The 17,906-nt window shown below is 43.7% G+C and overlaps 1 protein-coding gene and 1 long non-coding RNA gene across 14 annotated transcripts in view; one reads left to right on the forward strand and one right to left on the reverse strand.

Moving 5' to 3' along the window:
- LOC101962283 (protocadherin gamma-C4) overlaps positions 1 to 17,906 on the forward strand; it is a 147,214-nt gene that overhangs the window by 50,751 nt on the left and 78,557 nt on the right. Inside the window, exon 1 of one of the 13 annotated variants that reach the window (XM_078046780.1) lies at positions 1,373 to 4,041. The exons of 8 other annotated variants lie outside the window; for them this stretch is intronic. In XM_078046780.1, coding sequence (XP_077902906.1) covers positions 1,624 to 4,041 — 2,418 coding nt within the window. In that variant the 5' untranslated portion in view covers positions 1,373 to 1,623. Of the gene's footprint in view, positions 1 to 1,372; positions 4,042 to 6,718; positions 9,370 to 11,539; positions 11,759 to 12,076; positions 14,135 to 14,880; positions 17,528 to 17,906 lie in introns of those variants that run through there. 4 more of the 13 variants (XM_078046773.1, XM_078046844.1, XM_078046812.1 and 1 more) reach the window with 4 other exon arrangements.
- LOC144377172 (uncharacterized) lies at positions 10,683 to 15,070 on the reverse strand. Its single transcript, XR_013437858.1, has 2 exons — positions 14,949 to 15,070; positions 10,683 to 12,112 (listed from the first exon to the last, which is right to left on the reverse strand). It is a non-coding gene; the product is annotated as an uncharacterized LOC144377172 (long non-coding RNA).

Consider the following 17,906-nt stretch of genomic DNA (forward strand, 5'->3'; position numbering starts at 1 on the left):
TAGATAACTGCTACTATTTCTATGGAATTTGAGAACCATTTTTGTCTCTGTAATGAATTTTTCAAATTTCTATTGTTTCCTAAGAAGAAAGTAACTAATATGCTAGAAATCCATAACAACATACAGACATTTTAATTATTTCACTTTTTTTCTTCACCTACTAAAGAAAAGTCAAACATCATTCAGGTCATATTTTTAACCATGGAATAGGAAAATCATCCCCTTAACTTTCTGTCTGATAGGCCACAAAGCAACTCTTAGCTAATAAAAAAAAAAGATATTGACATAATTCCTTGCATCTTATCACATCATAATGGAATGAAATTAGAAATCAACACAACAAAACCCTACAGAGACTATATAAACCCATGGAAATTGAACAATACACTTTTGAATGGTGAATGAATGACAGAAGAAATCAAGTGAGAAGTTAAATTTCCATCTGGGGGTAGCCTTGATTACCAAGTGCTCATCAATATTTTAAAATGTGTGGTGGTACAGGCCTGTAATCCTGTGATTTAGGAGTCTGAGGCAGAAGGATCACAAATTCAAGACCAGCCTCAGCAATTTAGTGAGATGTATCTCAAAATAAAAAACAAAAGGGGTTGGGATGCAGCTCTGTGGTAGAGCACCCCTGGATTCAATCCTTGATACAAAAAATAAAGAAATAAAATGCATATTTACTTGAGAAAATACAATAACAGATATATTGATATATATATCATGGTAGGTAACTACTCTTCTGTGCCACAAATATGTCACCTGCCTTGTAAAACAGAAGATAAGGCTCACCAGATAGATGACTACTAGGCAGAGAATGGAAAATGCTGAATTCTAGTTTTCTTAAACTAGACTAGTTACTTAAACTAGACTAGTTTTGTTGAAGTAGACTAGTTTTCTTGCACTAGATTAATTCACTTATGATTTATTTCCATCTATAATCTAGTAACAGCTTGAGAACATAATAGGCTGAAAGATAATAATTCTCAAATGTAATGCCTCATCTAGAAGACATGACGTCTAGAAGAAATGCTAATTGAAATGACGTTTGGGATTTACTTTAGAGTAATTGGGGAGTGAAGTATATATTTACAAAAGATTGGCCTCAATGTTAATCTTTGTTGAAACTGGATGATAGGTATATATGAAAGTCCACAATATAATACATAATACTACCTGTTGTATAAGTTTGAAAGTATTCAGAATAAATTGATTTATAATACTAAATATGTAAGTATACAATGTAATACCGAGGTGAGACTAAAATTTGCGACTAATATATAGCTGCGTTTTCAAAAAGAAACGTACATATTTTGGAAATAAAGAATTCAAAAGAAGACAGTCTGCAGTTCCACACGCAGCCTCTGGGCGCCGCTGTCGGCCAGTGCAGAGCAAGCTCCAACGCCCGGGATCCCTCAGTCTCTTGCCTGGGATTTCCTGCGCAGCCACCAACACACAGAAGCAACCCCTCTCACTCCTGGAGAATACACGCACAGATTCCCATCCCCGAAACTGGGCTCCGCCTGTCCTGGACCGAATATTCTTCCAGCGTGGTAGATAACTTTCTCTCCCAGCTGCGAAGTGGGGGATCCAGTGAAAAACACCCGAGCGAGTGAGTGAGTGATGGGAGGGAGCTGCGCGCAGAGGCGACGCGCCGGCCGCGGGCAGGTACTGTTTCCCTGGCTGTTGCCTTTGTTCTATTCGGCGCTGGGAGAGCCCATCCGCTACTCCATTCCCGAGGAGCTGGCCAAGGGCTCGGTGGTGGGGAACCTCGCCAAGGATCTGGGGCTCAGTGTCCTGGATGTGTCAGCTCGGAAGCTGCGAGTTAGCGCAGAGAAGCTGCACTTCAACGTAGACGCGCAGAGTGGGGACTTGCTTGTGAAGGACCGAATAGACCGGGAGCAGATATGCAAAGAGAGGAGAAGATGTGAGTTGCAGTTGGAAGCTGTGGTGGAAAATCCTTTAAATATTTTTCATGTCGTTGTGATGATTGAGGATATTAATGACCATGCTCCTCAATTCGATAAAAAGAAAATAGACTTAGAAATTTCTGAGTCTGTATCTACTGGTGCACGGATATCCCTTGACCCTGCCACTGACCCCGATATAAACTTTAACTCAATTAAAGATTATCAGATAAACTCTAATCCTTATTTCTCATTAATAGTTAGAGTTAATTCTGATGGTGGCAAATATCCAGAATTATCCCTGGAGAAACTCCTAGACAGGGAAGAGCAGAGATCACATCGCTTGATATTGACTGCCTTGGATGGAGGAGACCCGCCACGAAGTGCCACCGCTCAAATAGAAATCTTTGTAAAGGACACTAATGATAATCCCCCAGTATTCAGCAAAGATGAATATAGAATCAGTCTTAGTGAAAATCTGCCCCCAGGATCTCCCGTGTTGCAAGTGACAGCCACTGATGCGGATGAGGGGGTAAATGCAGAAATAAACTACCACTTCCGGAGCACCACCCAGAGCACAAGACACATGTTCTCATTGGATGAGAAAACAGGTCTGATTAAGAATAACCAATCACTGGATTTTGAAGATGTAGAAAGATACACCATGGAAGTGGAAGCAAAGGATGTTGGTGGCCTTTCTACCCAGTGTAAAGTAATCATAGAAATCCTAGATGAAAACGACAACAGTCCAGAAATCATCATCACTTCTCTGTCTGATCAGATTTTGGAGGATTCTCCTCCAGGAATGGTTATTGCCCTTTTCAAAACACGGGACCGGGATATTGGAAGAAATGGAGAAGTCACATGTGATATAGAAAGAGACCTTCCTTTCAAGATCTATTCTTCTTCTAATAACTATTACAAGCTGGTGACTGATGGAGTCCTAGATCGAGAGCAGGACTCAGAATACAATATCACTATCATCGCCACCGATGGGGGCAAGCCTCCCCTCTCTTCAAGTGTAAATATCACCCTGCACATCATTGACGTCAACGACAACATTCCGGTTTTCCAGCAGGCGTCTTACGTGGTTCACGTGGCTGAGAACAACCCTCCAGGAGCCTCAATAGCTCAAGTCAGCGCCTCAGATCCCGACTTAGGTCCCAATGGCCAAGTCTCCTACTCCATCGCGGCCAGCGACCTGGAGCCTCGGGCATTGTTATCCTACGTGTCTGTGAGCGAACAGAGCGGCGTGGTGTTCGCGCAGCGAGCCTTCGACCACGAGCAGCTGCGTTCCTTTGAGCTGATTCTGCAGGCTAGTGACCATGGTTCGCCCGCGCTCAGCGCCAACGTGAGCCTGCGCGTGTTGGTAGGCGACCGCAACGACAACGCGCCGCGGGTGCTCTACCCCGCTCTGGCGCCCGATGGCTCAGCGCTCTTCGACACTGTGCCGCGCGCCGCGGAGCCTGGCTACCTGGTCACCAAGGTGGTGGCTGTGGACGCTGACTCTGGACACAATGCCTGGTTGTCCTACCACGTGCTGCAGGCCAGCGACCCCGGACTCTTCAGCCTGGGGCTGCGCACTGGCGAGGTGCGCACTGCTCGCGCCTTGGGCGACAGGGATGCGTCCCGCCAGCGCCTGCTGGTCGCTGTGCGTGATGGTGGCCAACCGCCTCTTTCGGCCACCGCCACGCTGCATCTGGTCTTTGCTGACAGCCTGCAGGAGGCACTGCCAGACCTCAGTGACCGCCCTTTGCCCCCTGACCTGCAGGCGGAGCTACAGTTCTACCTGGTGGTGGCCTTGGCCTTGATCTCAGTGCTCTTCCTTCTGGCTTTGATTCTGGCCATCGCCCTGCGCCTGCGATCATCTTTGAGTCCAACTGAGTGGGGTTGTTTTCAGCAAAGTCTCTGTTCCAAGTCTGAACCTAGAGTTCCCTTCAACTATAGCGAAGGAACTTTGCCTTATTCCTACAATCTGTGTGTGGCGCATATGGGAACGACAGAGTTTAATTTCCTAAAAAGTACTGCACCCTTGCATTCCACCCAAGATGTAGTTGGCGGTAATTCCCCTGGGGCCTTAATTCCAGTTCCTGTTGAGGATAATTTGACTTCACATCCTGAGACTCTAACACCGGTGAGTTTCACATTTGTGTCTTTAATATCCTAGTTTTTCATTTTCACATCTAGGATCATATTTGAAAAATCTCTAGCTTATATCATCTTATCATCTCTGTTTACCTTTTGACAATTATATCTTTTAAGACTTATTTGGTTTATAAGTCACTCTATCATATATATATATATATATATATATATATAATATATATATATATATATGTATGTAATCTCCATCCTCATACTGGAGATAATCTCGTAGAACTCTGATTAGCAAACAGAAGCAGTACTCTTGGCTTGTAACCAAATAAATAACCCATCTATACAAACTTGCTACTATTTAAAAGTAAATTTTTTCCATATTCTGTAATGTTTCAATGCTTGAAAATATTCAGGTATACATCAAATTTTAGAACAGGTGTTGCTTTTCTGGAACCATTTATTGCAAATAATCTTGTAGGTGACTATTGATGTCTCTCTTCATTTATTCTAATATTTTTTCCAACTGTAAGCATCTGAGGGACAATAGCCAGCAGATAACTGAACTCTCTAAAATTATATGCAAAGTTATAAATGTCTTCATTTTTCTTGGGAGGACATTCAAAGCTTTGTTCATATTCCCAAGATTTCTATGGCCCCCCAAAACTTAATACTAACTATCGTAGAGGGATATTTCTCTTCTACTTTTGGTCCTGCTGTATTTCTTCCATAATTATGGTCTTTAACTTTTCTTGGAGCCCAAATTGTACTCTATCTCAATCTCTTTTTTCTTACATTGCAAAATAAAGAAATTTCCAAGGAAGAGCTGGGCATGATGAGGAATGCTTGAAATCCTAGCCAATCAGGAGGCTGAGGCTGGAGGATCACAAATCTGAGGTCAGCCTAGGCAACTTAAAATTGATGATGATGATGATAATAATAATAATAATAATAATAATAATAGGCTGGGAATGTAACTCAGGGGTGAAGTTCCCTTCAGTTCAATCCCCAGTACTGAAAAAGAATGAGAAGGAAAAAAGTAGAAAAAGAATACATAGAAAGAAATTTCTAAGAAAGCAAATGAAATGCTATTATTACCTTTTGGTCTCAGTCTCTGTCTCTGAATTAAGAACTTTGAGTGGGGGGGAGACAAAATCTATTCTGAAGAGGTCCATACTTGGGGATGTAGTAACATAAATAACATAAATATCTTCGAGCAACTTGTTTTCTGTATGAAAGAAGTGAGTCACTAAGTTCTTCACATTTGAGGAAAAAACTGCTGCTGGGTTTGGGGGCATGCACAATTGAAAATATATGAACCGGCTGGGGATGTGGCTCAAGCAGTAGCGAACTCGCCTGGCATGCGTGCGGCCCAGGTTCGATCCTCAGCACCACATACCAACAAAGATGTTGTGTCCGCCAAGAACTAAAAAATAAATGTTAAAAATTCTCTCTCTCTCTCTCTCTCTCTCTCTCTCTCTCTCTCTCTCTCTCTCTCTCTCTCCCTCTCTCCTCTCTCACCTCTCACTCTCTCTTTAAAAAAAAAATTTCTTTAAAAAACAAAGAAAATATATGAACCACTTTCTCTGGGGTTCCACATGAATTGCCTAAGAGAAGAAATTATTTATACTAACACCAATGCCATTATGATACAAATCATTTAGGGTAAATATTTATTTGTTAAAAACCTACACAGAGGGCTGGGATTATGACTCAGTGCTAAAGTGCATGTGTGAGGCACTGGGCTCGATACTGAGCACCACATATAAACAAATGAATAAAATAAAAGTTCATCAACATCTAAAAATAAAAATAAAAAATAAATATAAATTTAAGAATCCTATATCAGAGCTAGGCATGTTGACTCACATCTGTGATTCCAGTGATTCGGGAGGCTTACGTAAAAGGATTGCAAGTTTAAAGAGAGTCTGAGCAACTTAGGAAGACCCTGTCTCAAAATAAAATAAAGAGGACTGGAGGTATGGCTCAGTGGTTGAGACTCTCTGAATTAAATCCTGAGAGAGAGAGAGAGAGAAGAAGAAGAAGAAGAAGGAGGAGGAGGAGGAGGAGGAGGAGGAGGAGGAAGCAGAAGAAGAAGAAGAGGAGGAGGAGGAGAAGAAAGAGAAACAAGGAGAATTTTGGCAACCTCTCACACAGTCTTAAGCTAAACAAATTAACTAAATCTAAAATTTAAAAAATAACTTTCAAATTCAATTATCTCACAAGAAGTATAATAGTCTTTATATGCATGTGTACTAAACATAATTGAACCATTTAAGTCACAAATTCAAGTAAAATTGTAAGGTTTTTCTGAATGTAACTGATTTCATAAGACATTAAAAAGCATTAATTAAATTTTGAAGTGGGTTATACCTTACATTTTTTTAAAGTGGGATAATGTTTTGCAACTATATATTAGCCAAACATCGTATAGTATGCTATAGTATTTTCATTCTACTTTATCTCAACCCCATTAACAAACGTATAAATAGAGATTGATTAAAGATATAAGCGGAGCAGAAATAGAGCACTTGTCTAGTATGTATATCCTGTGTTCAAGTCCATGGGCGGGGTGGGGGCAGCGGGAAATGATACCAACAGAAAAACCAAAGAATAAAAGAATCAATATATCCAACAGAGATACAGTAGCGTTTGCTAATATGTACACTAGTGGGTGCAGTAACTTCATAGGACTCTGAGCGCCGCTGTTCACCTACTTGGAGAGAATCACAGCAAGCACTCAGTCGGTATTCTCACATCTCCAACTGCACAAAGCCCCCACAATTCCTACAAACTGGCTCCTGGGCTGCAACAGAAACTGACTCCGGAATTTAAGGTGCGCAGGCTACAGAGAATCCCTGCCGTCACAGAAAGAACAAGGAACCAGTTGAAATATACAGAGGGTCCCGGGAGGACTTCAGGAGAATTTCGTGACCAGACAACAATGGCTGCTGTGAGGAAGCTCTCTGACCACACCAAGCTGGTCCTCCTCTGCCTTTACCTGCAGATGCCCTGGGAGTCCGGAGCCCGGCAGATCCGCTATTCCGTTCCTGAGGAGTTAGAGAAAGGCTCTTTCGTGGGTAACATCTCTAAGGACCTGGGACTGGAGCCCCGGGAGCTAGCGGAGCGCGGAGTCCGCATCGTCTCCAGAGGTAGGACGCAGCTTTTCTCTTTGAACCCGCGAAGCGGCAGCTTGGTCACAAAGGAAAGGATAGACCGGGAGGAACTGTGCGCTCAGAGCGCACGGTGTTTGGTGAATTTTAACATCCTTTTGGAAGATAGGGTGAAACTTTTCGGGATAGAAATAGAAGTAACGGATATCAATGATAATGCCCCAAAATTCCAAGCAGAAAATCTGGACGTAAAGATTAATGAAAACGTCGCTCCAGGAATGCGTTTTCCTCTCCCGGAAGCTATTGATCCGGATGTGGGCGTGAACTCACTGCAGAGTTACCAGCTCAGCCCCAATAAGCATTTCTCACTAGGAGTTCAGAGTCGTGCCAATGGCGTCAAGTACCCAGAGCTGGTGCTAGAGCACGCCCTAGATCGAGAAGAAGAGGCCATTCACCATATGGTTCTCACTGCTTCTGACGGAGGTAACCCTCTCAGATCAGGCACTGTCCTCGTCACTGTGACTGTATTTGATACAAATGACAACGCACCGGTATTCACTTTGCCAGAGTATCGATTAAATGTTCAAGAGAACTTGCCAGTAGGCAGTAAGTTGCTAACGGTCACCGCCACTGACAAGGATGAAGGAACCAATGGAGAAGTAACCTATTCCTTTCGAAAATTACCTGACATACAATTGTCGAAATTCCAACTAAACAAAAATACTGGGGAAATTAAAATATCTGAAATTTTAGATTATGAAGAAACAAGCTTCTATGAAATAGAAATACAGGCAGAAGATGGAGGAGCATATATTGCAACTGCAAAAGTGTTGATTACCATAGAAGATATAAATGACAACAGTCCAGAGGTGACCATCACATCTCTGTTTAGTCCAGTGACTGAAGATTCACCTCTGGGAACTGTCATAGCCCTTTTAAACGTGCATGATTTAGACTCTGGGCAGAATGGAGAGGTAACCTGTTCCATCTCAAGTAATCTACCATTTAAGTTAGAAAAGTCTATTGACAGTTATTACAGATTGGTGACACACCGAGCCCTTGACCGGGAACAGGTATCCTTTTACAACATCACAGTAACAGCCACAGATGGTGGGAGTCCACCTCTGTCAACTGAAACTCACTTTACCTTGCAAGTGGCAGATATCAACGACAACCCACCAACCTTCTCTCACATTTCCTACTTTACCTATATCCCAGAGAACAACCCTAGGGGTGCCTCCATCTTTTCAGTGACAGCTCTTGATCCAGACAGCAAAGAGAATGCCCAGGTCATTTACTCCCTGACTGAAGACACCATCCAAGGGGCACCACTATCCTCCTATGTATCTATTAATTCAGACACTGGCATCCTGTATGCACTACGATCCTTTGACTATGAACAATTTCGTGAGCTAAAGATGCAAGTGATTGCCAGTGACAGTGGGAACCCACCACTCAGCAGCAATGTGTCTCTGAGCCTATTTGTGCTGGACATGAATGACAACACTCCTGAGATCCTGTACCCTACCCTTCCCACTGATGGCTCCACTGGGGTAGAGCTGGCACCCCGCTCTGCAGAGCCTGGATACCTAGTGACCAAAGTGGTGGCAGTGGACAGAGACTCAGGACAGAATGCCTGGCTGTCCTACCGCCTGCTCAAGGCCAGTGAGCCAGGGCTTTTTGTGGTGGGGCTGCATACTGGTGAGGTGCGCACAGCAAGGGCCCTGCTAGACAGAGATGCTCTCAAGCAGAGCCTTGTGGTGGTTGTGCAGGACCACGGCCAGCCACCACTCTCATCCACCATCACCCTCACTGTGGCTGTAGCTGACAGCATTCCAGATGTTTTGGCTGACTTAAGCAGCCTTGAACCCCCACATGACCATGATGCTTCAGGCCTCACTCTGTACCTGGTGGTGGCCTTAGCTGCTGTCTCCTGTCTTTTTCTCACCTTCATCATCCTGCTGCTGGCACTCAGACTTTGGCGTTGGCACAAGTCTCACCTGCTCCAGACAGCAGGTGGAGGGTTAGCAGGTGTGCATACCTCTCACTTTGTGGATGTGGATGGGGTGCGCACTTTCCTGCAGACCTATTCCCATGAGGTCTCCCTGACTGCAGACTCTCGGAAGAGCCACATTATCTTTCCCCAGCCCAACTATGCAGACACGCTTATCAGCCAGGAGAGCTGTGAGAAAAAGGATCCTTTGTCTTTGTTAGATGATTCAAAGTTTCCTATAGAAGATACTCCTTTGGTTCCAGTGAGTTCTATTTTTACTTTTGCTTTCCTTTAAGCAATTATGGTTGATTTTTACCTTTAGGTTTTCAGTACAGTGATGTAAAATTTAAATCTTTATTTTTAATTACTTTTCTCTCAGATTCAGTGATACTGGTCTCTTGCTAAAACATTAAAAGTAGAATTTGATGAGTAAGACTCATCAGCAAAGACATAGTGTCATAAGTTTGTTATGATTAGCTTTGCAGGAACTTAAATTTTATAGTGTTGTTGAGTGTAATACTGAAAATTTCTAAGACAGACTTCTATACAAAATGCTTTTCAATTTGTGTGTTTTCCTCAGTGGCCAGAAGCTGAAAACCTGGCTCTTTAGACAACTCAAGCTCTTGATTTGAATGCAGGTCTGGTAAAAATAGGTAAATGTCAGAAACAAATGCATTACCCTAACTGGAAACATAAGCCAAGCCCAAAGTTATTCAGCATTGTTCTTCCCAGGGAGAAGGACAATGTGCCTTTGCAATTATGTTTTCCAAACTATACTTGTAGTAACAGTTATAGTTGAATCCAGTCCTTAAAGATTTAAAGTTTTCTTAATATTCAGTTAAAATTCATAACAATGTGTATTTAGGTTTTTCCAACTAAAATCAAACCTGTTAAGATTTTGGCATCTTTTTGCATTTGATTCTCTAATTTCATGTTGCTGTGTGGAAGATATACCTCTTAATTTGACTCTCCTTACTCAAGAGGGATTCTAAAGAGTCTATAGTGGGTTAAATAGAGAAGATTTGTGGTTCTATTCTCTTTTCTTTTTAAAATTAGACATCCCAATCATTAAGGGTAAAAATAAATATGGTTTGAGGAGAGACAAATTTGTACATGTTCTCAAGAACAGGAGTAAAAGCTATGTTGACAAGGGTATTTCATTAACAAGGTAGGACTTGTTAATGTAGAGGAAGTTAAACATATCTGAAACTCTGAAACAAATTCAGAGTCAAAATAAGAGTAAAGAGAGAAATGTCATTTTTTTCAGGATACCAGAAAATAAGCAAAGAAGTACACAAAATTCTTCCAAACAAATGATCAGTGGATGAATTAATTAGCACATTTAAGTCCGTGATATAAGCTGGGTGTGATAATACATGCCTCTAATCCCAGTGACTCGGGAGATTGAGGGATAAAGATCACAAGTTCAAGGCCAGCCTCAGCAATTTAGTGAGACCCTAAGCAACTTAGTATCTATCTCAAAAATAAATAAATGAATAGGACTGGGATGTAGCTCAGGGTATAGCACTCCTGGTTTCAACCCCAACTACAAAAAAAAAAAAAGATAATGATGTATTTTGTTCACTCTCTTTAATTACTAATACTCTGCTAACTTGATGTCATAAAAATCAGAATGTTCTAAAGTGTCTCAATTATTTATGAGACCATGACTTTTTTGTGTCAATCAGCATTTGGTTAATTATAGGTCTGTGGGAAGATGAGCACACTCTCTAGGGTAATAATTATTAACTGTAAAATAATTGAAGCTATTAAGTTTCTGTCCATGGGAGACAAATTACTATGCATCCATCTAAGTAATTCTACCATTTTGAAAAAATACAGGTTGAAAAATACATTTTTGACATTGTATCTATTATAAGCAAAATTTTTTAATATAATTATTTTAAAAGCAATACAGAATATCCTAGATGATTGCCAATGGTTACATTCTAATATCTAAATGTGGAAGGAAGGGTTATTAGTTTCTGACTGAATAAAGGCTAGGATTAAAGACAAAAACTTTTTGCTTATCATCAGTACTTCCCATTTTATCGGTAATTATTCTTAAAAAGAGCAACAGTAATTATCTCTGAATGGTGGAATTCAGTGGCAATGGGCCATGGGATAGAAGACCTATAGACCTCCTATAGAACTTCACTCTATATTTCTTTAAAACTCAAAATAAATTTTAATACATAAAGAGACATGTGCTTATGATGACGTAAAAGTTCTTTGTGGTGAAAATGGAATCACCAAGGAATGAGATTCAAATATTTTGGTTATAAACTTATACTTTGAAAAATCGAAGATTCCCTAATAGAAAAGCCAGGCTGCAGTTCCACACGCAGCCTCTGGGCGCCGCTGTCGGCCAGTGCAGAGCAAGCTCCAACGCCCGGGATCCCTCAGTCTCTTGCCTGGGATTTCCTGCGCAGCCACCAACACACAGAAGCAACCCCTCTCACTCCTGGAGAATACACGCACAGATTCCCATCCCCGAAACTGGGCTCCGCCTGTCCTGGACCGAATACTCTTCCAGCGTGGTAGATAACTTTCTCTCCCAGCTGCGAAGTGGGGGATCCAGTGAAAAACACCCGAGCGAGTGAGTGATGGGAGGGAGCTGCGCGCAGAGGCGACGCGCCGGCCGCGGGCAGGTACTGTTTCCCTGGCTGTTGCCTTTGTTCTATTTGGCGCTGGGAGAGCCGATCCGCTATTCCATTCCCGAGGAGCTGGCCAAGGGCTCGGTGGTGGGGAATCTCGCCAAGGATCTGGGGCTCAGTGTCCTGGATGTGTCAGCTCGGAAGCTGCGAGTTAGCGCAGAAAAGCTGCACTTCAATGTAGACGCGCAGAGTGGGGACTTGCTTGTGAAGGACCGAATAGACCGGGAGCAGATATGCAAAGAGAGGAGAAGATGTGAGCTGCAGTTGGAAGCTGTGGTGGAAAATCCTTTAAATATTTTTCATGTCGTTGTGATGATTGAGGATATTAATGACCATGCTCCTCAATTCCTAAAAGATGAAATAATCTTAGAAATAAGTGAATCCGTCAGCCCGGGAATGGGAACAATTCTTGAGTCTGCAGAAGACCCTGATATTGGTATGAATTCACTGGACAAATACCAACTTGGTCTGAATGAGTATTTCTCATTAGTGGTGAAAGATAATCCTGATGGCGACAAATATCCAGAATTATTACTGCAGAAGACCCTGGATCGAGAAACACAAAGCACTCACCACCTGGTGCTGACAGCCTTAGACGGTGGGAACCCACCCCTAAGTGGTACTATTCAGATTAGAATCATAGTGGTAGATGCCAATGATAACCCTCCTGTGTTTAGCCAGGACGTTTATAGGGTTAGCCTCCGGGAAGACGTGCCTCCAGGCACCTCAGTTCTAAGGGTGATGGCCACTGATCCGGATGAGGGCATCAATGCGGAGTTCACCTACTCTTTCCTTGGAGTGGCTGTCAAAGCCCAACGTGTGTTCTATTTGGATTCCAGTACTGGAAACATTGTAACTCACCAGCCCTTGGATTTTGAAGAAGTAGAAAGATACACAATGAATGTAGAAGTAAAGGACCGAGGATCTCTCTCTACACAGTGTAAAATAATCATAGAGGTTCTAGATGAAAATGACAACAGCCCAGAAATAATAATCACTTCTTTATCTGATCAGATTTTGGAGGATTCCCCTCGTGGAATGGTTGTGGCCCTCTTCAAAACACGGGACCGAGATTCAGGGGAAAACGCAGAAGTCACTTGTAGTTTAAGTAGAAACGGTCCATTTAAGATACGTTCTTCTTCCAACAATTACTACAAGTTAGTAACAGATGGGGCCCTGGACCGGGAGCAGACCCCAGCATACAACCTTACCATCACAGCCACTGACAAAGGCAAACCACCTCTCTCGTCCGACATAACCTTCACCCTGCACATCACTGATGTGAATGACAACGCTCCCATTTTCCAAAAGTCCACCTACCTGGTCCATGTACCAGAAAACAACCAGCCCGGGGCCTCCATAACCCAGGTCGGAGCGTGGGATCCAGATCTGGGACCCAATGGCCAAGTCTCCTACTCTATCATTGCCAGCGACCTGGAACCCAAAACATTGTCGTCCTATGTGTCGGTGAACGCGCAGAGCGGCGTGGTGTTCGCGCAGCGCTCCTTTGACCACGAGCAGCTGAGAGCCTTCGAGCTGACGATACAGGCGCGAGACCAGGGCTTGCCGGCTCTCAGCACCAACGTGAGTCTGCGCGTGTTGGTGGATGACCGCAATGACAACGCTCCTCGAGTATTGTACCCGGCGCTGGGGCCCGACGGTTCCGCGCTGTTCGATACGGTTCCTCGAGCCGCACAGCCCGATTACCTGGTCACCAAAGTGGTGGCGGTTGACGCTGACGCAGGTCACAATGCTTGGCTCTCTTACCATTTATTGCAGGCGACGGATCCCGGGCTTTTCAGCCTGGGACTACGCACGGGCGAGGTGCGCACTGTGCGTCCCCTGAACGACAAAGATGCATCCCGCCACCGCCTGCTAGTCGCTGTGCGTGATGGTGGACAGCCGCCCCTCTCAGCGACCGCCACGCTGCTCTTAATATTCGCTGATAGCCTACAGGAGGCTCTGCCGGACATCGCAGACCACCCTATTCCCTCTGATCCTCAGGCAGAGCTGCAGTTTTACCTGGTTGTGGCTTTGGCCTTGATCTCGGTGCTCTTCCTTCTCGCAGTGATTCTGGCTATTTCTTTGCGTTTGAGGCAGTATTCCAACCCTATAGCCAGAGGCTGCTTTGGATCAGTTTTCTGCTCAAAGTCTGGACCCGTGCTGCCCCCCAATTACAGCGATGGAACGTTGCCCTATGCCTGCAATATGCGTGGGCACGGGGATCAAACTAACCCGGAATTTAATTTTCTTACTTCTGTTAATAATTTTCCTGCGGTACAAGATATTCTCAACAAAGATAGCTCTTCAGTGTTATTGGCTAGCATTTTACCTCCTGGTGTTGAAGCAGAGAAGAACACGCTTGACCAGGTATTTAAAATGACGCTTTTTATATTTCAATATGCCAGTGTAACACAATATAGTACTATTTCATGATTTTAGATAATATTTTGGTGAAGGTCTTAAGATAAATCTAGGTCAAACCTTTGGGTATTACCGTTAGAAAGAAAAATTTTCAATGCTTCAAAATCCTCCTACCATACAAAGGTATTTTATAGTAAAATTATTAAGGGTTGGGGGTGTCGCTCCCTATGTTCCATTCCCAACACTCCCCACATATAAACAAGAAATCTCAGAGGAAATATTCATGAATGTACCTTTTAGTTATATTTTATCATGGTATTTTAAATATCAACCCTAATGCTGTTTAAATTTTATCAAAAGTTTTATCTTTATTATACTCACAAAAATGGTAAGAATTAGTCATTCCTTCTACTTGATAATTTTGTGGGGACCATGCTATCTCCATGTCCACAAATGCCTGCTCCCTTCAGTCAGTAAAATTAATTAGAACGAAGTTTTCAGTCCCGGTAGTATTTGAAATTTTTAAAAATTGAACAAGTTCTTTTAATAATCATTTCTTTCATAAGTGCTTTTGGTAAACATTTAGCATCTCATTACATAACTATTTTTGCGGTTTTAAACTTCATAAATACGTATGATTCACAGAGGTAAGTGTTAACAATTTCTTCTGGAACGGGCACATCAGTTTTTCTTAGTGGTTGCAATAATAAAAGTGGGCTCTAGGCGCCGCTGTTCACCAACCAGGGAATGGGAGGCTGCGAGCTAATTGAGCCCCTTCCCCGACCTCTACTACACAAAGCAGAATAAGATGGATACTCACAGATCCTGATGCTGGAAACTTAAAAGCACTTTCCTTCGCTTTCTAATATATTTTGGATGCGGACGGCCTGGGACCTCGTGGACAGACACGTAAGCTGATTCAGAACAAACCCGCTCTAGACACTACGGATTATCGGCTCGATCCCGGCCATGGCGAATCCGCCCCAGAGCCTGGAACGCAGCGCGCTGGTGCTGCTGTGTATTTTCCTGGGGACGCTGCGGGAATCTGGAGCCGGACACGTCCGATACTCTGTGCTAGAAGAGGTGGACAAAGGCTTCTTCGTGGGCAACATCTCCAAGGACCTAGGATTGGAGCCCCGGGAGCTGATCGACCGCGGAGTCCGCATCGTCTCCCCGGGGAAGACGCAGCTTTTCGCTCTGAATCCGCGAGGTGGCAGCTTGATCACCGCGGGTAGGATAGACCGGGAGGAGCTCTGTGAAACGGTTTCCTCCTGCTTTTTAAATATGGAGATTCTTGTGGAGGACACCCTGAAGATTTATGGAGTGGAGGTAGAAATAATGGATGTTAATGATAATGCTCCCAGCTTTCGGGAAGAGGAAATAGAGATAAAAGTCAGTGAGCACGCAGCTCCTGGATCGAGATTTCCTCTACCTAACGCTAGGGATCCAGATGTGGGAGTGAACTCTCTCCAGAGCTACCAACTCAGCCCCAATAGTTACTTTTCCTTGCAAATGAGAGGCGGAACTGATGGGGCCAAGAATCCGGAACTGGTGCTGGAGCGAGGTCTGGACCGGGAGAAAGAGGCGGCTCACCTCCTCCTCCTCACAGCCTTAGATGGAGGCGATCCCATCCGCAAGGGCTCAGTTCCCATTCGCGTGGTGGTCCTGGATGTAAATGACCACATCCCAAAGTTTACTCAGTCTGTGTATAGAGTGAGTGTTCCTGAAAACCTCAGCTCTGGAACTCGAGTGCTAGTGGTTAATGCAACGGATCCAGATGAGGGTCTCAACGGGGAAGTGATGTATTCGTTCCAGAATACAGAAAGCAAAGCTTCTGAAATATTCCAGTTGAATTCTCAAACTGGCGAAGTTCTAGTACAAGGGCCTCTGGATTTTGAAAAATATAGGTACTATGAGATGGAAATTCAAGGCCAAGATGGTGGCGGTTTCTTGACCACTGCTAAGATGTTCGTTACAGTTTTGGATGTGAATGATAATGCTCCAGAAATAACTATCACCTCTTCTATTGATTCGGTGTTGGAAAATTCGCCTCCAGGAACAGTAATTGCTCTTCTAAATGTGCAAGATCAAGATTCTGGAGAAAATGGTCAGGTCTCCTGTTTCATTCCTAACAATCTCCCTTTTAAGTTAGAAAAAACTTATGGAAATTATTACAAGTTAATAACAAACAGCGAGCTGGACAGAGAACAAGTCCAGAGCTATAACATAACATTGACAGCCAAAGACCAAGGAAGTCCATCCCTATCTACAGAAATTCACCTCTTACTGAATGTGGGAGACAAGAACGATAACCCTCCAGTCTTCACTCACTCTTCTTACTCTACCTATGTTTCTGAAAACAATCCTAGAGGATCCTCCATTTTCTCAGTGACCGCTCTTGACCCAGATAGCAAAGAGAATGCCCAGGTCACTTATTCTCTCACAGAAGACATGATCCAAGGGGCACCTCAGTCCTCCTATGTATCTATCAACTCGGATACTGGGGTGCTGTATGCATTGCGCTCTTTTGACTATGAGCAGTTCCAAAACCTACAACTGAGAGTGACTGCATGTGATAGCGGGGACCCACCACTCAGCAGCAATGTGTCAGTGAATCTGTTCATACTGGACCAGAATGACAACATTCCTGAGATCTTGTATCCCATCCTCCCCACTGATGGTTCCACTGGGGTGGAGTTAGCACCCCGATCTGCAGAGCCTGGATACCTGGTGACCAAAGTGGTGGCAGTGGATAGAGACTCAGGACAGAATGCTTGGCTGTCCTACCGCCTGCTCAAAACCAGCGAGCCTGGGCTCTTCACCGTGGGGCTGCACACAGGTGAGGTGCGCACTGCCCGGAACCTACTGGACAAAGATGCACTCAAGCAGAGCCTCGTGGTGGCCGTCCAGGACCATGGTCAACCTCCTCTCTCAGCCACTGTGACGCTCACAGTGGCAGTGGCTGACAGTATCCCAGAAGTCCTGGCCGACTTGGGCAGTCTGGAGTCTTCCACCAACCCAGATGAATCAGGCCTCACACTCTACCTAGTTGTGGCCATCACAGCGGTCTCCTGCATCTTCCTCATCTTTGTCATTGTGTTGCTGGCACTCAGACTGAGGCACTGGCATTCCTCACGTTTGCTCCAGGGAGCAGGCAGCAGGTTAGGGGGCACGCCCGCCTCTCACTTTGTGGGTGTTGAGGGGGTGCATGCCTTCCTACAGACCTATTCCCATGAGGTGTCCCTCACTGCTGACTCTCGGAAGAGCCACTTGATCTTCCCACAGCCCAACTATGCAGACACGCTCATCAGCCAGGAGAGCTGTGAGAAAAGCGAGCCTCTCTTGATAGCTGAAGACTCAGCTACTGTTTTAGGCAAATATGACCCAACAAACAATCAGGTGAGATTTATTCTACTCAATTGTTAATGCGTTGGTACAAGTGTTTTAAGGGGAATTTTTCAGAGCCTGTTAAGAAAACTGGGTTTAGGGCAGGTGAAAGTTCATACATATTTAGAATATTCATGAGTTCTTGTACTTTACCTTTCATCAGATTTTCCATCATTTTGCACAAAGACTTTGTGGAAGTCATTTTTTTTTTTTTAGTACTGGCATATTTTCTTTTTATTTCAAAGGTCTAATTCATCTTGGCTTACTTTGTAGTTAAGTTGAATTTTAGTATTATTTTTCTATCATCATTGTCTGTGGCTATCAATGTAAACTGATTAATTCAAATTAAGAATTCACAGTTTTTATTTATTTTCAGTCTTCCAATTTGACT

The sequence above is a fragment of the Ictidomys tridecemlineatus genome, chromosome 1, assembly GCF_052094955.1.
Source record: "Ictidomys tridecemlineatus isolate mIctTri1 chromosome 1, mIctTri1.hap1, whole genome shotgun sequence".
NCBI lineage: Eukaryota > Metazoa > Chordata > Mammalia > Rodentia > Sciuridae > Ictidomys > Ictidomys tridecemlineatus.